The following is a 23,574-nucleotide window of genomic DNA, read 5'->3' as shown; positions in this document are numbered from 1 at the left end:
TGATTTACAGACTGGAATCTAATCGAGGGGTACAGAGTGGTTTATATATAGAATAACAGATACCCGGGAGTGAGTTACAGACGGAATCTAATCGTGGGATTCAGGGTGGTTTATATATAGAATAACAGATACCCGGGTGTGAGTTACAGACTGGAATCTAATCGAGGGGTTCGGGTGGTGGTTTATATACAGAATAACAGAAACCATGGAGTGAGTTACAGACTGGAATCTAATCGAGGGGTTCGGGGTGGTTTATAGATAGAATAAAAAATACCCGGGTGTGATTTACAGACTGGAATCTATTCGAGGGGTTCGGGGTGGTTTATATATAGAATAACAGAAACGCGGGAGTGAGTTACAGACTGGAATCTAATCGAGGGGTTCGGGGTGGTTTATATATAGAATAACAGATACCCGGGAGTGAGTTACAGACAGGAATCTAATCGAGGGGTTCGGGGTGGTTTATATATAGAATAACCGATACCCGGGAGTGAGTTACAGGCTGGAAACTAATCGAGGGGTTCGGGATGTGGTTTATATATAGAATAACAGATACCCGGGAGCGAGTTACAGGCTGGAAACTAATCGAGGGGTTCGGGGTGGTTTATATATAGAATAACGGATACCTTGAAGTGAGTAACAGACTGGAATCTAATCGAAGGGTTCGGGTGGTGGTTTATGTATGGAATAACAGATACCCGGGTGTGAGTTACAGACTGGAATCTAATCGAGGGGTTTGGGGTGGTTTATGTATAGAATAACAGATACCCGGGAGTGAGTTACAGCCTGGAATCTAATCGAGGGGTTCGGGGTGGTTTATATATAGAATAAAAAATACCCGGGTGTGATTTACAGACTGGAATCTATTCGAGGAGTTCGGGGTGGTTTATATAAAGAATAACAGAAACCCGGGAGTGAGTTACAGACTGGAATCTAATCGAGGGGTTCGGGGTGGTTTATATATAGAATAACAGATACCCGGGTGTGATTTACAGACTGGAATCTATTCGAGGAGTTCGGGGTGGTTTATATATAGAATAACAAATACCCGGGAGTGAGTTACAGGGTGGAATCTAATCGAGGGGTTCGGGTGGTGGTTTATATATAGAATAACAGATACCCGGGAGTGAGTTACAGACTGGAATCTAATCGAGGGGTTCGGGGTGGTTTATATATAGAATAACAGATACCCGGGAGTGAGTTACAGACTGGAATCTAATCGAGGGGTTCGGGGTGGTTTATGTATAGAATAACGGATACCTGGGAGTGAGTTACAGTCTGGAATATAATCGTGGGGTTTGGGGTGGTTTATATTTAGAATAACAGATACCGGGGAGTGAGTTACAGACTGGAATCTAATCGAGGGGCTCGGGGTGGTTTATATATAGAATAACGGATACCTGGGAGTGAGTTACAGGCTGCAATCTAATCGAGGGGTTCGGGGCGGTTTACATACAGAATAACAGATACCCGGGAGTGAGTTACAGACTGGAAACTAATCGAGGGGTTCATGTTGGTTTATATATAGAATAACAGATACCCGGGAGTGAGTTACAGACTGGAATCTAATCGAGGGGTTCGGGGTGGTTTATATATAGAATAGCAGATACCCGGGAGTGAGTTACAGATTGGAATCAAATCGTGGGGTTCGGGGTGGTTTATATATAGAATAGCAGATACCCGGGAGTGAGTTTCAGACTGGAATCTAATCGAGGGGTTCGGGGTGGGTTATATAAAGAATAACCGATACCCGGGATTGAGTTACAGACTGGAATCTAATCGAGGGGTACAGGGTGGATTATATATAGAATAGCATATACCCGGGAGTGAGTTACGGACTGGAATCTAATCGAGGGGTTCGGGGTAGATTATATGTAGAATAAAAGATTCCTGGGAGTGAGTTACATACTGGAATCTAATCGAGCGGTTCGGGGTGGTTTATATATAGAGTAACAGATACTCGGGAGTGAGTAACAGACTGGAATCTAATCGAGGGGTTCGGGGTGGTTTATATATAGAATAACAGATAACCGGGAGTGAGTTACAGACTGGAATCTAATCGGGGGGTTCGAGGTGGGTTATAGATAGAATAACAGATACCCGGGAGTGAGTTACAGACTGGAATCTAATCGAGAGGTTCGGGTGGTGGTTTATATATAGAATAACAGATACCTGGGTGTGAGTTACAGACGGAATCTAATCGTGGGGTTCAGGGTGGTTTATATATAGAATAACAGACACCCGGGAGTGAGCTACAGACTGGAATCTAATCGAGGGGTTCGGGATGTGGTTTATATATAGAATAACAGATACCCGGGAGTGAGTTACAGACTGGAATCTAATTGAGGGGTTCGGGGTTGTTTATATATAGAGTAACAGATTCTCGGGAGTGAGTTACAGACTGGAATCTAATCGAGGGGTTCGGGTGGTGGTTTATATATAGAATAACAGAAACCAAGGAGTGAGTTACAGTCTGGAATCTAATCGAGGGGTTCGGGATGGTTTATATATAGAATAAAAGATACCCGGGTGTGATTTAAAGACTGGAGTCTATTCGAGGGGTTCGGAGTGGTTTATATATAGAATAACAGATACCCGGGAGTGAGTTACAGACTGGAATCTAATCGAGGGGTTCGGGGAGGTTTATATATAGAATAACAGATACCCGGGTGTGAGTTACAGACTGGAATCTAATCGAGGGGTTCGGGGGGGGGTTTTATATATAGAATAACAGATACCCGGGTGTGAGTTACAGACTGGAATCTAATCGTGGGGTTCAGGGTGGTTTATATATAGAATAACAGACACCGGGGAGTGAGATACAGACTGGAATCTAATCGAGGGGTTCGGGATGTGGTTTATATATATAGAATAACAGATACCAGGGAGTGAGTTACAGACTGGAATCTAATCGAGGGGTTCGGGGTGGTTTATATATAGAATAACAGATACCCGGGAGTGAGTTACAGACTGGAATCTAATCGAGGGGTTCGGGGTGGATCATACATAGAATAACAGATACTCGGGAGTGAGTTACAGACTGGAATCTAATCGAGGGGTTCGGGGTGGTTTATATATAGAATAACAGATACCCGAGAGTGAGTTACAGACTGGAATCTAATCTAGGGGTTCGGGGTGGTTTATATATAGAATAACTGATACCCGGGAAAAGGTTAAGAACTGGAATCTAATCGAGGGGTTCGGGGTGGTTTATATATAGAATAACAGATGCCCGGGTGTGATTTACAGAGTGGAATCTAATCGAGGGGTTCGGGTGGTGGTTTATATATAGAATAACAGATACCCGGGTGTGAGTTACAGACTGGAATCTAATCGAGGGGTTCGGGATGTGGTTTATATATAGAATAACAGATACCCGGGAGTGAGTGACAGACTGGAATCTAATCGAGGGGTTCGGGGTGGTTTATATATAGAATAACAGATACCCGGGAGTGAGTTACAAGCTGGAAACTAATCGAGGGGTTCGGGATGTGGTTTATATATAGAATAACGGATACCTTGAAGTGAGTAACAGACTGGAATCTAATCGAGGGGTTCGGGTGGTGGTTTATATATAGAATAACAGATACCCGGGAGTGTGTTACAGACTGGAATCTAATCGAGTGGTTCGGGGTGGTTTATATATAGAATAACGGATACCCGAGAGTGAGTTACAGACTGGAATCTAATCGAGGGGTTCGGGTGGTGATTTATATATAGAATAACAGAAACCATGGAGTGAGTTACAGTCTGGAATCTAATCGAGGGGTTCGGGGTGGTTTATATATAGAATAATAAATATCCGGGTGTGATTTACAGACTGGAATCTAATCGAGGGGTTCGGGGTGGTTTATATATAGAATAACAGATACCCGGGAGTGAGTTACAGACTGGAATATAATCGAGGGTTTCGGGGTGGTTTATATATAGAATAACAGATACCCGGGAGTGAGTTACAGTCTGGAATCTAATCGAGGGGTTCGGGGTGGTTTATATATAGAATAACAGAAACCCGGGAGTGAGTTACAGACTGGAATATAATCGAGGGGTTCGGGGTGGTTAATATATAGAATAACAGATACTCGGGAGTGAGTTACAGGCTGGAATCTAATCGAGGGGTTCGGGGTGGTTTATATATAGAATAACAGATACCCGGGAGTGAGTTACAGACTGGAATCTAATCTAGAGGTTCGGGGTGGTTTATATATAGAATAACAGATACCCGGGAGCGAGTTACAGCCTGGAATCTAATCGAGGGGTTCGGGGTGGTTTATATATAGAATAACAGTTACCCGGGAGTGATTTACAGACTGGAATCTAATCGAGGGATTCAGGGTGGTTTATATATAGAATAACAGATACCCGGGTGTGAGTTACAGACTGGAATCTAATCGTGGGGTTCAGGGTGGTTTATATATAGAATAACAGATAGACGGGAGTGAGTTACAGACTGGAATTTAATCGAGGGGTTCGGGGTGGTTTATATATAGAATAACAGATACCCGGGAGAAGGTTACAGTCTGGAATATAATCGAGGGGTTCAGGAAGTGGTTTATATATAGAATAAAAGATACCCGGGTGTGATTTACAGACTGGAATCTATTCAAGGAGTTCGGGGTGGTTTATATATAGAATAACAGATACCCGGGAGTGAGTTACAGGGTGGAATCTAATCGAGGGGTTCGGGGTGGTTTATATATAGAATAACAGATACCCGGGAGTGAGTTACAGACTGGAATCTAATCGAGGGGTTCGGGGTGGTTTACATATAGAATAACGGATACCCGGGAGTGAGTTACAGACTGGAATCTAACCGAGGGGCTCGGGGTGGATTATATATAGAATAACAGATACCCGGGAGAGCGTTACAGACAGGAATCTAATCAAGGGGTTCGGCGGGCTTATGCATAGAATAACAGATACCCGGGAAGGAGTTACATGCTGGAATCTAATCGAGGGGTTCGGGGTGGTTTATATATAGAATAACAGATACCCGGGAGTGAATTACAGACTGGAATCTAATAGAGGGGTTCAGGGGGTTTATATATAGAATAACAGATGCCCGGGAGTGAGTAACAGACTGGAATCAAATCGAGGGGTTCGGGGTGGTTTATATATAGAATAACAGATACCCGGGAGTGAGTTACAGTCTGGAATTTAATCGAGGGGTTCGGGAGGGGTAATATATATAGAATAACAGATACCCGGGAGTGAGTGACAGACTGGAATCAAATCGAGGGGTTCGGGGTGTTTTATATATAAAATAACAGATACCCGGGAGTGAGTTACAGACTAGAATTTAATCGAGGGGTTCGGGGTGGTTTATATATAGAATAACAGATACCCGGGAGTGAGTTACAGACTGGAATCTAATCGAGGGGTTCATGTTGGTTTATATATGGAATAACAGATACCCGGGAGTGAGTTACAGACTGGAATCTAATCGAGGGGTTCGGGGTGGTTTATACATAGAATAACCGATACCCGGGGATGAGTCACAGACTGGAATCTAATCGAGTGGGTCGGGGTGGTTTGTATATAGAATAAGAGATACCCGGGAGTGAGTTACGGACTGGAATCTAATCGAGGGGTTCGGGGTGGTTTATATATAGAATAACAGATAGTCGGGAGTGAGTTATAGACTGGAATCTAATCGAGGGGTTCAGGGTGGTTTATATACAGAATAATAGATACCCGGGAGTGAGTTACAGACTGGAATCTAATCGTGGGGTTCTGGCTGGTTTATATATAAAATAACAGATACCCAGGAGTGAGTTACAGACTGGAATCTAATCGAGGGGTTCGTGGGTAGATTATATGTAGGATAAAAGATTCCTGGGAGTGAGTTACATACTGGAATCTAATCGAGGGGTTCGGGGTGGTTTATATATAGAGTAACAGATACTCGGGAGTGAGTAACAGACTGGAATCAAATCGAGGGGTTCGGGGTGGTTTATATATAGAATAACAGATACCCGGGAGTGAGTTACAGTCTGGAATTTAATCGAGGGGTTCGGGAGGGGTAATATATTTAGAATAACAGATACCCGGGAGTGAGTGACAGACTGGAATCTAATCGAGGGGTTCGAGGTGGGTTATATACAGAATAACAAATACCCGGGAGTGATTTACAGACTGGAATCTAATCGAGGGGTTCGAGGTGGGTTATATACAGAATAACAGATACCCGGGAGTGAGTTACAGACTGGAATCTAATCGAGGGGTACAGAGTGGTTTATATATAGAATAACAGATACCCGGGAGTGAGTTACAGACGGAATCTAATCGTGGGATTCAGGGTGGTTTATATATAGAATAACAGATACCCGGGCGTGAGTTACAGACTGGAATCTAATCGAGGGGTTCGGGTGGTGGTTTATATACAGAATAACAGAAACCATGGAGTGAGTTACAGACTGGAATCTAATCGAGGGGTTCGGGGTGGTTTATATATAGAATAAAAAATACCCGGGTGTGATTTACAGACTGGAATCTATTCGAGGGGTTTGGGGTGGTTTATATATAGAATAACAGAAACCCGGGAGTGAGTTACAGACTGGAATCTAATCGAGGGGTTCGGGGTGGTTTATATATAGAATAACAGATACCCGGGAGTGAGTTACAGACAGGAATCTAATCGAGGGGTTCGGGGTGGTTTATATATAGAATAACAGATACCCGGGAGTGAGTTACAGGCTGGAAACTAATCGAGGGGTTCGGGATGTGGTTTATATATAGAATAACAGATACCCGGGAGTGAGTTACAGGCTGGAAACTAATCGAGGGGTTCGGGGTGGTTTATATATAGAATAACGGATACCTTAAAGTGAGTAACAGACTGGAATCTAATCGAGGGGTTCGGGTGGTGGTTTATGTATAGAAGAACAGATACCCGGGTGTGAGTTACAGACTGGAATCTAATCGAGGGGTTTGGGGTGGTTTATGTATAGAAGAACAGATACCCGGGAGTGAGTTACAGTCTGGAATATAATCGAGGGATTCGGGGTGGTTTATATATAGAATAAAAGATACCCGGGAGCGAGTTACAGCCTGGAATCTAATCGAGGGGTTCGGGGAGGTTTATATATAGAATAAAAAATACCCGGGTGTGATTTACAGACTGGAATCTATTCGAGGGGTTCGGGGTGGTTTATATATAGAATAACAGAAACCCGGGAGTGAGTTACAGACTGGAATCTAATCGAGGGGTTCGGGGTGGTTTATATATAGAATAACAGATACCCGGGTGTGATTTACAGACTGGAATCTATTCGAGGAGTTCGGGGTGGTTTATATATAGAATAACAAATACCCGGGAATGAGTTACAGGGTGGAATCTAATCGAGGGGTTCGGGTGGTGGTTTATATATAGAATAACAGATACCCGGGAGTGAGTTACAGACTGGAATCTAATCGAGGGGTTCGGGGTGGTTTATGTATAGAATAACGGATACCTGGGAGTGAGTTACAGTCTGGAATATAATCGAGGGGTTCGGGGTGGTTTATATATAGAATAACAGATACCGGGGAGTGAGTTACAGACTGGAATCTAATCGAGGGGCTCGGGGTGGTTTATATATAGAATAACGAATACCTGGGAGTGAGTTACAGGCTGCAATCTAATCGAAGGGTTCGGGGTGGTTTATATACAGAATAACAGATACCCGGGAGCGAGTTACAGACTGGAATCTAATCGAGGGGTTCATGTTGGTTTATATATAGAATAACAGATACCCGGGAGTGAGTTACAGACTGGAATCTAATCGAGGGGTTCGGGGTGGTTTATATATAGAATAGCAGATACCCGGGAGTGAGTTACAGACTGGAATCTAATCGTGGGGTTCGGGGTGGTTTATATATAGAATAGCAGATACCCGGGAGTGAGTTACAGACTGGAATCTAATCGAGGGGTTCGGGGTGGATTATATAAAGAATAACCGATACCCGGGATTGAGTTACAGACTGGAATCTAATCGAGGGGTACAGGGTGGATTATATATAGAATAACATATACCCGGGAGTGAGTTACGGACTGGAATCTAATCGAAGGGTTTGGGGCGGTCTATATATAGAATAACAGATACCCGGGAGTGAGTTACAGACTGGAATCTAATCGAGGGGTTCGGGGTGATTTATATATAGAATAACAGACACCCGGGAGTGAGTTACAGACTAGAATCTAATCGTGGGGTTCAGGGTGGTTTATATATAGAATAACAGACACCCGGGAGTGAGCTACAGACTGGAATCTAATCGAGGGGTTCGGGATGTGGTTTATATATAGAATAACAGATACCCGGGAGTCAGTTACAGACTGGAATCTAATCGAGGGGTTTTGGATTGTTTATATATAGAGTAACAGATTCTCGGGAGTGAGTTACAGACTGGAATCTAATCGAGGGGTTCGGGTGGTGATTTATAAATAGAATAACAGAAACCAAGTAGTGAGTTACAGTCTGGAATCTAATCGAGGGGTTCGGGATGGTTTATATATAGAATAACAGATACCCGGGTGTGATTTACAGGCTGGAATCTAATCGAGGGGTTCGGGTGGTGGTTTATATATAGAATAACAGATACCCGGGTGTGAGTTACAGACTGGAATCTAATCGTGGGGTTCAGGGTGGTTTATATATAGAATAACAGACACCCGGGAGTGAGATACAGACTGGAATCTAATCGAGGGGTTCGGGATGTGGTTTATATATAGAATAACAGATACCAGGGAGTGAGTTACAGACTGGAATCTAATCGAGGGGTTCGGGGTGGTTTATATATAGAATAACAGATATCCGGGAGTGAGTTACAGACTGGAATCTAATCGAGGGGTTCGGGGTGGATCATACATAGAATAACAGATACCCGGGAGTGATTTACAGACTGGAATAAAATCGAGGTGTTCGGGGTGGTTTATATATAGAATAACAGATACTCGGGAGTGAGTTACAGACTGGAATCTAATCGAGGGGTTCGGGGTGGTTTATATATAGAATAACAGATACCCGGGAGTGAGTTACAGACTGGAATCTAATCTAGGGGTTCGGGGTGGTTTATATATAGAATAACTGATACCCGGGAAAAGGTTAAGAACTGGAATCTAATCGAGGGGTTCGGGTGGTGGTTTATATATAGAATAACAGAAGCCCGGGTGTGATTTACAGAGTGGAATCTAATCGAGGGGTTCGGGTGGTGGTTTATATATAGAATAACAGATACCCGGGTGTGAGTTACAGACTGGAATCTAACCGTGGGGTTCAGGGTGGTTTATATATAGAATAACAGATACCCGGGAGTGAGTTACAGACTGGAATCTAATCGAGGGGTTCGGGATGTGGTTTATATATAGAATAACAGATACCCGGGAGTGAGTTACAGACTGGAATCTAATCGAGGGGTTCGGGGTGGTTTATATATAGAATAACAGATACCCGGGAGTGAGTTACAAGCTGGAAACTAATCGAGGGGTTCGGGATGTGGTTTATATATAGAATAACGGATACCTTGAAGTGAGTAACAGACTGGAATCTAATCGAGGGGTTCGGGTGGTGGTTTATATATAGAATAACAGATACCCGGGAGTATGTTACAGACTGGAATCTAATCGAGTGGTTCGGGGTGGTTTATATATAGAATAACGGATACCCGAGAGTGAGTTACAGACTGGAATCTAATCGAGGGGTTCGGGTGGAGATTTATATATAGAATAACAGAAACCATGGAGTGAGTTACAGTCTGGAATCTAATCGAGGGGTTCGGGGTGGTTTATATATAGAATAAAAAATACCCGAGTGTGATATACAGACTGGAATCTAATCGAGGGGTTCGGAGTGGTTTATATATAGAATAACAGATGCCCGGGAGTGAGTTACAGTCTGGAATCTAATCGAGGGGTTCGGGGTGGTTTATATATAGAATAACAGAAACCCGGGAGTGAGTTACAGACTGGAATATAATCGAGGGGTTCGGGGTGGTTAATATATAGAATAACAGATACTCGGGAGTGAGTTACAGACTGGAATCTAATCGAGGGGTTCGGGGTGGTTTATATATAGAGTAACAGATACTCGGGAGTGAGTAACAGACTGGAATCTAATCGAGGGGTTCGGGGTGGTTTATATATAGAATAACAGATACCCGGGAGTTAGTTACAGACTGGAATCTAATCGAGGGGTTCGAGGTGGATTATATACAGAATAACAGATACCCAGGAGTAGGTTACAGACTGGAATCTAATCGAGGGGTTCGAGGTGGGTGATATACAGAATAACAAATACCCGGGAGTGATTTACAGACTGGAATCTAATCGAGGGGTTCGAGGTGGGTTATATACAGAATAACAGATACCCGGGAGTGAGTTACAGACTGGAATCTAATCGAGGGGTACAGAGTGGTTTATATATAGAATAACAGATACCCGGGAGTGAGTTACAGACGGAATCTTCTCGTGGGATTCAGGGTGGTTTATAAATAGAATAACAGATACCCGGGAGTGAGTTTCAGACTGGAATCTAATCGAGGGGTTCGGGGTGGTTTATATATAGAATAACAGATACTCGGCAGTGAGTTACAGCCTGGAATCTAATCGAGGGGTTCGGGGTGGATTATATATAGAATAACAGATACCCGGGTGTGATTTACAGACTGGAATCTAATCGAGGGGTTCGGTTGGTGGTTTATATATAGAATAACTGATACCAGGGAGAAGGTTACAGACTGGAATCTAATCGAGGGGTTCGGGGGGGTTTATATATAGAATAACAGATACCCGGGAGTGAGTTACAGACTGGAATCTAATCGAGGGGTTCGGGGTAGTTTATATATAGAATAACAGATACCCGGGAGTGAGTTACAGACTGGAATCTATTCGAGGGGTTCGGGTGGTGGTTAATATATAGAATAACAGATACCCGGGAGTGAGTAACAGACTGGAATCTAATCGAGGGGTTCGGGATGTGGTTTATATATAGAATAACAGATACCTGGGAGTGAGTTACAGACTGGAATCTAATCGAGGGGCTCGGGGTGGTTTATATATAGAATAACAGATACCCGGGAGTGAGTTACAGGCTGGAAACTAATCGAGGGGTTCGGGGTGGTTTATATATAGAATAACAGACACCCGGGAGTGAGTTACAGACTGGAATCTCATCGAAGGGTTCGGGATTTGGTTTATATATAGAATAACGGATACCTTGAAGTGAGTAACAGACTGGAATCTAATCGAGGGGTTCGGGTGGTGGTTTATATATAGAATAACAGATACCCGGGTGTGAGTTACAGACTGGAATCTAATCGAGGGGTTCGGGGTGGTTTATGTATAGAATAAGAAATACCCAGGAGTGAGTTACAGTCTGGAATCTAATCGAGGGGTTCGGGGTGGTTTATATATAGAATAAAAGATACCCGGGTGTGATTTAAAGACTGGAATCAAATCGAGGGGTTCGGGATGTGGTTTATATATAGAATAACGGATACCCGAGAGTGAGTTACAGACTGGAATCTAATCTAGAGGTTCGGGGTGGTTTATATATAGAATAACAGATACCCGGGAGCGAGTTACAGCCTGGAATCTAATCGAGGGGTTCGGGGTGGTTTATATATAGAATAACGGATACGCGGGAGTGAGTTACAGACTGGAATCTAATCGAGGGGTTCGGGGTGGTTTATATATAGAATAACAGATACCCGGGTGTGAGTTACAGACTGGAATCTAATCGTGGGGTTCAGGGTGGTTTATATATAGAATAACAGATACCCGGGAGTGAGTTACAGGCTGGAAACTAATCGAGGGGTTCGGGATGTGCCTCATATATATAATAACGGATAGCTTGAAGTGAGTAACAGACTGGAATCTAATCGAGGGGTTCGGGGTGGTTTATATATAGAATAACCGATACCCGGGACTGAGTCACAGACTGGAATCTAATCGAGGGGGTCGGGGTGGTTTGTATATAGAATAAGAGATACCCGGGAGTGAGTTACAGTCTGGAATCTAATCGTGGGGTTCGGGGTGGATTATATATAGAATAACCGATACCCGGGACTGAGTCACAGACTGGAATCTAATCGAGGGGGTCGGGGTGGTTTGTATATAGAATAAGAGATACCCGGGAGTGAGTTACAGTCTGGAATCTAATCGAGGGGTTCGGGGGGGTTTATATATAAAATAACAGATACCCGGGAGTGAGTTACAGACTGGAATCTAATCGAGGGGTTCGGGGTAGATTATATGTAGAATAAAAGATTCCTGGGAGTGAGTTACATACTGGAATCTAATCGAGGGGTTCGGGGTGGTTTATATATAGAATAACAGATACTCGGGAGTGAGTTACAGACTGGAATCTAATCGAGGGGTTCGAGGTGGGTTATAGATAGAATAACAGATACCTGGGAGTGAGTTACAGACTGGAATCTAATCGAGGGGTTCGGGTGGTGGTTTATATATAGAATAACAGATACCCGGGAGTGAGTTACAGACTGGAATCTAATCGTGGGGTTCAGGGTGGTTTATATATAGAATAACAGACACCCGGGAGTGAGCTACAGACTGGAATCTAATCGAGGGGTTCAGGTGGTGGTTTATATATATAATAACAGAAACCAAGGAGTGAGTTACAGTCTGGAATCTAATCGAGGGGTTCGGGATGGTTTATATATAGAATAACAGATACCCGGGTCTGATTTACAGGCTGGAATCTAATCGAGGGGTTCGGGTGGTGGTTTATATATAGAATAACAGATACCCGGGTGTGAGTTACAGACTGGAATCTAATCGTGGGGTTCAGGGTGGTTTATATATAGAATAACAGATACCCGGGAGTGAGTTACAGACTGGAATCTAATCGAGGGGTTCGGGGTGGTTTATATTTAGAATAACAGATACCCGGGAGTGAGTTACAGACTGGAATCTAATCGAGGGGTTCGGGGTGGTTTATATTTAGAATAACAGATACCCGGGTGTGAGTTACAGACTGGAATCTAATCGAGGGGTTCAGGGTGGTTTATATATAGAATAACAGATACCCGGGAGTGAGTTACAGACTGGAATCTAATCGAGGGGTTCGGGATGTGGTTTATATATAGAATAACAGATACCCGGGAGTGAGTTACAGACTGGAATCTAATCGAGGGGTTCGGGGTGGTTTATATATCGAATAACAGACACCCGGGAGTGAGTTATAGACTGGAATCTAATCGAGGGGTTCAGGGTGGTTTATATATAGAATAACAGATACCCGGGAGTGAGTTACAGACTGGAATCTAATCGAGGGGTTCGGGATGTGGTTTATATATAGAATAACAGATGCCCGGGAGTGAGTTACAGACTGGAATCTAATCGAGGGGTGCGGGTGGTTTATATATAGAATAACAGATACCCGGGAGTGAGTTACAGGCTGGAAACTAATCGAGGGGTTCGGGATGTGGTTTATATATAGAATAACGGATACCTTGAAGTGAGTAACAGACTGGAATCTAATCGAGGGGTTCGGGTGGTGGTTTATATATAGAATAACAGATACCCGGGTGTGAGTTACGGACTGGAATCTAATCGAGGGGTTCGGGTGGTGGTTTATATATAGAATAACAGATACCCGGGTGTGAGTTACAGACTGGAATCTAATCGAGGGGTTCGGGGGGTTTATATATAGAATAACAGATACCTGGTAGTGAGTTACAGTCTGGAATATAATCTAGAGGTTCGGGGTGGTTTATATATAGAATAACAGATACCCGGGTGTGAGTTACAGACTGGAATCTAATCGAGGGGTTCGGGTGGTGGTTTATATATAGAATAACAGATACCCGGGTGTGAGTTACAGACTGGAATCTAATCGAGGGGTTCGGGGGTTTTATATATAGAATAACAGATACCCGGGAGTGAGTTACAGACTGGAATCTAATCGAGGGGTTCGGGGTGGTTTATATATAGAATAACGGATACCCGGGAGTGAGTTACAGACTGGAATCTAATCGAGGGGTTCGGGGTGGTTTATATATAGAATAACAGATACCCGGGAGTGGGTTACAGACTTGAATCTAATCGAGGGGTTCGGGGTGGTTTATATATAGAATAACAGATACCCGAGAGTGAGTTACAGACTGGAATCTAATCGAGGGGTTCGGGGGGTTTAATATATAGAATAACAGATACTCGGCAGTGAGTTACAGCCTGGAATCTAATCGAGGGGTTCGGGGTGGATTATATATAGAATAACAGATACCCGGGTGTGATTTACAGACTGGAATCTAATTGAGGGGTTCGGTTGGTGGTTTATATATAGAATAACTGATACCAGGGAGAAGGTTACAGACTGGAATCTAATCGAGGGGTTCGGGGGGGTTTATATATAGAATAACAGATACCCGGGAGTGAGTTACAGACTGGAATCTAATCGAGGGGTTCGGGGTAGTTTATATATAGAATAACAGATACCCGGGAGTGAGTTACAGACTGGAATCTAATCGAGGGGTTCGGGTGGTGGTTTATATATAGAATAACAGATACCCGGGAGTGAGTAACAGACTGGAATCTAATCGAGGGGTTCGGGATGTGGTTTATATATAGAATAACAGATACCTGGGAGTGAGTTACAGACTGGAATCTAATCGAGGGGCTCGGGGTGGTTTATATATAGAATAACAGATACCCGGGAGTGAGTTACAGGCTGGAAACTAATCGAGGGGTTCGGGGTGGTTTATATATAGAATAACAGACACCCGGGAGTGAGTTACAGACTGGAATCTCATCGAGGGGTTCGGGATTTGGTTTATATATAGAATAACGGATACCTTGAAGTGAGTAACAGACTGGAATCTAATCGAGGGGTTCGGGTGGTGGTTTATATATAGAATAACAGCTAGCCGGGTGTGAGTTACAGACTGGAATCTAATCGAGGGGTTCGGGGTGGTTTATGTATAGAATAAGAAATACCCAGGAGTGAGTTACAGTCTGGAATCTAATCGAGGGGTTCGGGGTGGTTTATATATAGAATAAAAGATACCCGGGTGTGATTTAAAGACTGGAATCAAATCGAGGGGTTCGGGATGTGGTTTATATATAGAATAACGGATACCCGAGAGTGAGTTACAGACTGGAATCTAATCTAGAGGTTCGGGGTGGTTTATATATAGAATAACAGATACCCGGGAGCGAGTTACAGCCTGGAATCTAATCGAGGGGTTCGGGGTGGTTTATATACAGAATAACAGATACCCGGGAGTGAGTTACAGACTGGAATCTAATCGAGGGGTTCGGGTGGTGGTTTATATATAGAATAACAGATACCCGGGTGTGAGTTACAGACTGGAATCTAATCGTGGGGTTCAGGGTGGTTTATATATAGAATAACAGATACCCGGGAGTGAGTTACAGACTGGAATCTAATCGAGGGGTTCGGGATGTGGTTCATATATAGAATAACAGATACCCGGGAGTGAGTTACAGACTGGAATCTAATCGAGGGGTTCGGGATGTGGTTTATATATAGAATATCGGATACCTGGGAGTGAGTAACAGACTGGAATCTAATCGAGGGGCTCGGGCGGTGGTTTATATATAGAATAACAGATACCCGGGTGTGAGTTACAGACTGGAATCTAATCGTTGTGTTCGGGGGTGGTTTATATATAGAATAACAGATACCCGGGAGAAGGTTACAGTCTGGAATGTAATCGAGGGGTTCGGGGTGGTTTATATATAGAATAAAAGGTACCCGGGTGTGATTTACAGACTGGAATCTATTCGAGGAGTTCGGGGTGGTTTATATATAGAATAACAGATACCCGGGAGTGAGTTACAGGCTGGAATCTAATCGAGGGGTTCGGGGTGGTTTATATATAGAATAACAGATACTCGGGAGTGAGTTACAGACTGGAATCTAATCGAAGGGTTCGGGGTGGTTTATATACAGAATAACAGATACCCGGGGGTGAGTTACAGACTGGAATCTAATCGAGGGGTTCGGGGTGGTTTATATATAGAATAACGGATACGCGGGAGTGAGTTACAGACTGGAATCTAATCGAGGGGTTCGGGGTGGTTTATATATAGAATAACAGATACCCGGGTGTGAGTTACAGACTGGAATCTAATCGTGGGGTTCAGGGTGGTTTATATATAGAATAACAGATACCCGGGAGTGAGTTACAGGCTGGAAACTAATCGAGGGGTTCGGGATGTGCCTCATATATATAATAACGGATAGCTTGAAGTGAGTAACAGACTGGAATCTAATCGAGGGGTTCGGGGTGGTTTATATATAGAATAACCGATACCCGGGACTGAGTCACAGACTGGAATCTAATCGAGGGGGTCGGGGTGGTTTGTATATAGAATAAGAGATACCCGGGAGTGAGTTACAGTCTGGAATCTAATCGTGGGGTTCGGGGTGGATTATATATAGAATAACCGATACCCGGGACTGAGTCACAGACTGGAATCTAATCGAGGGGGTCGGGGTGGTTTGTATATAGAATAAGAGATACCCGGGAGTGAGTTACAGTCTGGAATCTAATCGAGGGGTTCGGGGGGGTTTATATATAAAATAACAGATACCCGGGAGTGAGTTACAGACTGGAATCTAATCGAGGGGTTCGGGGTAGATTATATGTAGAATAAAAGATTCCTGGGAGTGAGTTACATACTGGAATCTAATCGAGGGGTTCGGGGTGGTTTATATATAGAATAACAGATACTCGGGAGTGAGTTACAGACTGGAATCTAATCGAGGGGTTCGAGGTGGGTTATAGATAGAATAACAGATACCTGGGAGTGAGTTACAGACTGGAATCTAATCGAGGGGTTCGGGTGGTGGTTTATATATAGAATAACAGATACCCGGGAGTGAGTTACAGACTGGAATCTAATCGTGGGGTTCAGGGTGGTTTATATATAGAATAACAGACACCTGGGAGTGAGTTACAGACTGGAATCTAATCGAGGGGTTCAGGTGGTGGTTTATATATATAATAACAGAAACCAAGGAGTGAGTTACAGTCTGGAATCTAATCGAGGGGTTCGGGATGGTTTATATATAGAATAAAAGATACCCGGGTGTGATTTACAGACTGGAATCTATTCGAGGGGTTTGGAGTGGTTTATATATAGAATAACAGATACCCGGGAGTGAGTTACAGACTGGAATCTAATCGAGGGGTTCGGGGTGGTTTATATATAGAATAACGGATACCCGGGAGTGAGTTACAGACTGGAATCTAATCGAGGGGTTCGGGGTGGTTTATATATAGAATAACGGATACCCGGGAGTGAGTTACAGACTGGAATCTAATCGAGGGGTTCGGGGTGGTTTATATATAGAATAACAGATACCCGGGTCTGATTTACAGGCTGGAATCTAATCGAGGGGTTCGGGTGGTGGTTTATATATAGAATAACAGATACCCGGGTGTGAGTTACAGACTGGAATCTAATCGTGGGGTTCAGGGTGGTTTATATATAGAATAACAGATACCCGGGAGTGAGTTACAGACTGGAATCTAATCGAGGGGTTCGGGGTGGTTTATATTTAGAATAACAGATACCCGGGAGTGAGTTACAGACTGGAATCTAATCGAGGGGTTCGGGGTGGTTTATATTTAGAATAACAGATACCCGGGTGTGAGTTACAGACTGGAATCTAATCGAGGGGTTCAGGGTGGTTTATATATAGAATAACAGATACCCAGGAGTGAGTTACAGACTGGAATCTAATCGAGGGGTTCGGGATGTGGTTTATATATAGAATAACAGATACCCGGGAGTGAGTTACAGACTGGAATCTAATCGAGGGGTTCGGGGTGGTTTATATATAGAATAACAGACACCCGGGAGTGAGTTACAGACTGGAATCTAATCGAGGGGTTCAGGGTGGTTTATATACAGAATAACAGATACCTGGGAGTGAGTTACAGACTGGAATCTAATCGAGGGGTTCGGGATGTGGTTTATATATAGAATAACAGATGCCCGGGAGTGAGTTACAGACTGGAATCTAATCGAGGGGTTCGGGATGTGGTTTATATATAGAATAACAGATACCCGGGAGTGAGTTACAGACTGGAATCTAATCGAGGGGTGCGGGTGGTTTATATATAGAATAACCGATACCCGGGAGTGAGTTACAGGCTGGAAACTAATCGAGGGGTTCGGGATGTGGTTTATATATAGAATAACGGATACCTTGAAGTGAGTAACAGACTGGAATCTAATCGAGGGGTTCGGGTGGTGGTTTATATATAGAATAACAGATACCCGGGTGTGAGTTACGGACTGGAATCTAATCGAGGGGTTCGGGTGGTGGTTTATATATAGAATAACAGATACCCGGGTGTGAGTTACAGACTGGAATCTAATCGAGGGGTTCGGGGGGTTTATATATAGAATAACAGATACCTGGTAGTGAGTTACAGTCTGGAATATAATCTAGAGGTTCGGGGTGGTTTATATATAGAATAACAGATACCCGGGTGTGAGTTACAGACTGGAATCTAATCGAGGGGTTCGGGTGGTGGTTTATATATAGAATAACAGATACCCGGGAGTGAGTTAAAGACTGGAATCTAATCGAGGGGTTCGGGGTGGTTTATATATAGAATAACAGATACCCGGGAGTGAGTTACTGACCGGAATCTAATCGAGGGGTTCGGGGTGGTTTATATATAGAATAACAGATACCCGGGAGTGAGTTAAAGACTGGAATCTAATCGAGGGGTTCGGGGTGGTTTATATATAGAATAACAGATACCCGGGAGTGAGTTACAGACTGGAATCTAATCGAGGGGTTCGGGGTGGATTATATATAGAATAACAGATACCCGGGAGTAAGTTACAGACTGGAATCTAATCGAGGGGTTCGGGGGTGGTTTATATATAGAATAACAGATACCCGGGAGTGAGTTACAGACTGGAATCTAACCTAGATGATGCTGGAACTGTACAAAACGCTGGTCAGGCCACAGCTAGAGTACTGCACGCAGTTCTGGAATCCGCATTATAGGGAGGATGTTTTCACCCAGAGGGTGGTGGGGGTCTGGATCTCGCTGTCTGAAGGGGTGGGAGAGGGAGAAACCCTCATAAACATTGAAGAAGTATCTGGATGTGCACTGGCGACGCCCTGGGGATACACGGCTATGGCCTAATGCTGGGGGAACGGGGTTAGAATAGTTCGGTACCTGTGTGACCAGCACAGCCTCGATGGGCTGAAGGGCCTTTGTCTGTGCTGTGGGCCTCTATGACTACTATATAGGGAGCGTACAGCTGTATCCCAAGACAAGCCACGATGGTATCGAACAGGGGAGCAGTCTCGATGGGACCATGTGTCTGCTCCTGTTCCCATTTCTCCTGGTCTCTGGGGGAGGGGAGTGAGGCTGGTCCCTTCGGAGGGAGGTGGTGGGGGGAGGGGGGAAAAGGGGATCGGTGGGAAGGGCTGAGTTTCTCACCTGCGCCAGGTCCCGGCGGCGTGTCTTCAGAGTGTTGGTCCGAATCGTGATGGGTCTGTGCACCTCATTGGCTTCGAGAAAGTCCAGGAGCTGGGTGGCGAGAGAGAGAGAGAGAGAGCGAGAGTGAGAGACGCAGAGAGGAGAGGGGAGAGAGAGAGAGAGAGGGTGAGGGGTTGGGGGTAGGGTTGTTAGAGATGGGGTGAGAGACAGAGCAAGCGATGGAGAGAGAGAGAGAGCGAGCAATGGAGAGAGAGAGAGAGAGAGAGAGTGAGCGATGGAGACAGAGGGAGAGAGAGAGCGATGGAGAGAGAGAGAGAGAGAGCGATGGAGAGAGAGAGAGAGAGAGCGATGGAGACAGAGAGAGAGAGAGCGATGGAGAGAGAGAGAGAGAGAGCGATGGAGAGAGAGAGAGAGAGAGCGATGGAGACAGAGAGAGAGAGAGCGATGGAGACAGAGAGAGAGAGAGCGATGGAGACAGAGAGAGAGAGAGCGATGGAGACAGAGAGAGAGAGAGCGATGGAGACAGAGAGAGAGAGAGCGATGGAGACAGAGAGAGAGAGAGCGATGGAGACAGAGAGAGAGAGAGCGATGGAGACAGAGAGAGAGAGAGCGATGGAGACAGAGAGAGAGAGAGCGATGGAGACAGAGAGAGAGAGAGCGATGGAGACAGAGAGAGAGAGAGCGATGGAGACAGAGAGAGAGAGAGCGATGGAGACAGAGAGAGAGAGAGCGATGGAGACAGAGAGAGAGAGAGCGATGGAGACAGAGAGAGAGAGAGCGATGGAGACAGAGAGAGAGAGAGCGATGGAGACAGAGAGAGAGAGAGCGATGGAGACAGAGAGAGAGAGAGCGATGGAGACAGAGAGAGAGAGAGCGATGGAGACAGAGAGAGAGAGAGCGATGGAGACAGAGAGAGAGAGAGCGATGGAGACAGAGAGAGAGAGAGCGATGGAGACAGAGAGAGAGCGAGCGACGGAGACAGAGAGAGAGAGAGTGAGTGACGGAGACAGAGAGAGAGAGAGCGAGCGACGGAGACAGAGAGAGAGAGAGCGAGCGACGGAGACAGAGAGAGAGAAAGTGAGTGACGGAGACAGAGAGGGAGAGCGAGCGATGGAGACAGAGAGAGAGAGAGACAGAGGGTGTTAGATACAGTGGGAGAGATGCGCCCCTATCCCAGGGAGCCGGCCTTACCTCAGTGAGAGTGAAGAGTTCGCACAGTTTGTCAATCAGATACTGGTTGTAGCTGTAATAGGCGGCCAGGTCCTGCTTCAGCAGCTGTAGGTATTCCTGTCTATCCCGGCCGGGCTCCCGTTTCTGACTGAAATCACACAGGACCTCCACCATGTCCTTCATCCGCTGGTAGATCATCTTCAGGTCGGGCGCCTGCTGCTGTGGGAGTGTGTCAAGGGAAAGAGGGCCAGAGACTAATCCTCACAGGACAGGCGCAGGCGAGAGGGCGCGCGCACAGGCGCAGGCGAGAGGGCGCGCGCACAGGCGCAGGCGAGAGGGCGCGCGCACAGGCGCAGGCGAGAGGGCGCGCGCACAGGCGCAGGCGAGAGGGCGCGCGCACAGGCGCAGGCGAGAGGGCGCGCGCACAGGCGCAGGCGAGAGGGCGCGCGCACAGGCGCAGGCGAGAGGGCGCGCGCACAGGCGCAGGCGAGAGGGCCGCCTGTGGGTACAGACAGGGGTCACAGGGGAAGGATATTCTGCTGCTCAATCTCCTGTCCACTGGGGAGGACAAATCGCTCCAATTCCTCAATGTTGATCTGTAAATCACCCTCTTCATTCTGCTCATCATCAGGGAGCGGCCTGGAACACAGGGAGAGAGAGACAGAGTGTGAAGAGAGAGAGAGAGAGAGAGAGAGAGAGAGAGAGAGAGAGAGAGAGAGAGAGAGGGGGCGAGCGAGAGAGAGGGGGCGAGAGAGAGAGAGAGAGGGCGAGAGAGAGAGGGGGCGAGCGAGAGGGGGGGGCGAGCGAGAGAGAGGGGGGCGAGCGAGAGAGAGAGGAGGCGAGAGAGAGAGAGAGGGGGCGAGAGAGAGAGAAAGGGGGCGAGAGAGAGAGAGAGAGGGGGCGAGAGAGAGAGAGGGGGCGAGAGAGAGAGAGAGGGGGCGAGAGAGAGAGAGGGGGCGAGAGAGAGAGAGGGGGCGAGAGAGAGAGAGGGGGCGAGAGAGAGAGGGGGCGAGAGAGAGAGGGGGCGAGAGAGAGGGGGCGAGAGAGAGGGGGCGAGCGAGAGAGAGGGGGGCGAGCGAGAGAGAGAGGGGGCGAGAGAGAGAGAGAGAGGGGGCGAGAGAGAGAGAGAGGGGGCGAGAGAGAGAGAGAGGGGGCGAGAGAGAGAGAGAGGGGGCGAGAGAGAGAGAGAGGGGGCGAGAGAGAGAGAGAGAGGGGGCGAGAGAGAGAGAGAGAGGGGGCGAGAGAGAGAGAGGGGGCGAGAGAGAGAGAGGGGGGCGAGAGAGAGAGAGGGGGGCGAGAGAGAGAGAGAGGGGGCGAGAGAGAGAGAGAGGGGGCGAGAGAGAGAGAGAGGGGGCGAGAGAGAGAGAGAGGGGGCGAGAGAGAGAGAGAGGGGGCGAGAGAGAGAGAGAGGGGGCGAGAGAGAGAGAGGGGAGCGAGAGAGAGAGGGGGCGAGCGAGAGAGAGGGGGCGAGCGAGAGAGAGGGGGCGAGCGAGAGAGAGGGGGCGAGCGAGAGAGAGGGGGCGAGCGAGAGAGAGGGGGCGAGCGAGAGAGAGGGGGCGAGCGAGAGAGAGGGGGCGAGCGAGAGAGAGGGGGCGAGCGAGAGAGAGGGGGCGAGCGAGAGAGAGGGGGCGAGCGAGAGAGAGGGGGCGAGCGAGAGAGAGGGGGCGAGCGAGAGAGAGGGGGCGAGCGAGAGAGAGGGGGCGAGCGAGAGAGAGGGGGCGAGCGAGAGAGAGGGGGCGAGCGAGAGAGAGGGGGCGAGCGAGAGAGAGGGGGCGAGCGAGAGAGAGGGGGCGAGCGAGAGAGAGGGGGCGAGCGAGAGAGAGGGGGCGAGCGAGAGAGAGGGGGCGAGCGAGAGAGAGGGGGCGAGCGAGAGAGAGGGGGCGAGCGAGAGAGAGGGGGCGAGCGAGAGAGAGGGGGCGAGCGAGAGAGAGGGGGCGAGCGAGAGACAGGAAGGGGGGGAGAGGAGAGAGACCAGGGGGGGGGAGCGAGAGAGAGGGGGCGAGCGAGAGAGAGGGGGCGAGCGAGAGAGAGGGGGCGAGAGAGAGAGAGGGGGCGAGAGAGAGAGAGGGGGCGAGAGAGAGAGAGGGGGGCGAGAGAGAGAGAGGGGGCGAGAGAGAGAGGGGGGGCGAGCGAGAGAGAGAGAGGGGGGGCGAGAGAGAGAGAGGGGGGGCGAGAGAGAGAGAGGGGGGGCGAGAGAGAGAGAGGGGGGGCGAGAAAGAGAGGGGGCGAGAGAGAGAGGGGGCGAGAGAGAGGGAGAGAGAGAGGGGGCGAGAGAGAGAGAGAGGGGGCGAGAGAGAGAGAGAGGGGGCGAGAGAGAGAGAGGGGGGGCGAAGAGAGAGAGAGGGGGGGCGAGAGAGAGAGAGGGGGGCGAGAGAGAGAGAGAGGGGGCGAGAGAGAGAGAGGGGGGCGAGAGAGAGAGAGGGGGGGCGAGAGAGAGAGAGAGGGGGCGAGAGAGAGAGAGGGGGGGCGAGAGAGAGAGAGGGGGGGCGAGAGAGAGAGAGGGCGAGCAAGAGGGAGGGGGCGAGAGAGAGAGAGAGGGGGCGAGAGAGAGAGAGGGGGCGAGAGAGAGAGAGGGGGGCGAGAGAGAGAGAGGGGGCGGGAGAGAGGGGCGAGAGAGAGAGAGGGGGGGCGAGAGAGAGAGGGGGCGAGAGAGAGAGGGGGCGAGAGAGAGAGGGGGCGAGAGAGAGAGGGGGCGAGAGAGAGAGGGGGCGAGAGAGAGAGGGGGCGAGAGAGAGAGGGGGCGAGAGAGAGAGGGGGCGAGAGAGAGAGGGGGCGAGAGAGAGAGGGGGCGAGAGAGAGAGGGGGCGAGAGAGAGAGGGGGCGAGAGAGAGAGGGGGCGAGAGAGAGAGGGGGCGAGAGAGAGAGGGGGCGAGAGAGAGAGGGGGCGAGAGAGAGAGGGGGCGAGAGAGAGAGGGGGCGAGAGAGAGAGGGGGCGAGAGAGAGAGGGGGCGAGAGAGAGAGGGGGCG

At 47.4% G+C, this 23,574-nt stretch overlaps 1 protein-coding gene across 1 annotated transcript in view; it reads right to left on the bottom strand.

Moving 5' to 3' along the window:
* LOC144676606 (28S rRNA (cytosine-C(5))-methyltransferase-like) overlaps positions 1–20,826 on the bottom strand; it is a gene marked incomplete at its 5' end in the record, with an annotated part of 64,705 nt that extends 43,879 nt beyond the window's left edge. Inside the window, 2 exons of the mRNA XM_078536981.1 lie at positions 19,438–19,527; positions 20,629–20,826. Of these exons, the coding sequence (XP_078393107.1) occupies positions 19,438–19,527; positions 20,629–20,826 (288 nt within the window). The remainder of the gene's footprint in view (positions 1–19,437; positions 19,528–20,628) is intronic.
* Between the last annotated feature and the right edge of the window lie 2,748 nt (positions 20,827–23,574).

The sequence above is a fragment of the Cetorhinus maximus genome, unplaced genomic scaffold (genome assembly GCF_964194155.1).
Source record: "Cetorhinus maximus unplaced genomic scaffold, sCetMax3.hap1.1 HAP1_SCAFFOLD_1730, whole genome shotgun sequence".
NCBI classification, from domain to species: domain Eukaryota; kingdom Metazoa; phylum Chordata; class Chondrichthyes; order Lamniformes; family Cetorhinidae; genus Cetorhinus; species Cetorhinus maximus.
Note: the sequence above shows the minus strand (reverse complement) of the source record. Positions and strands in the feature narration are given on the sequence as shown.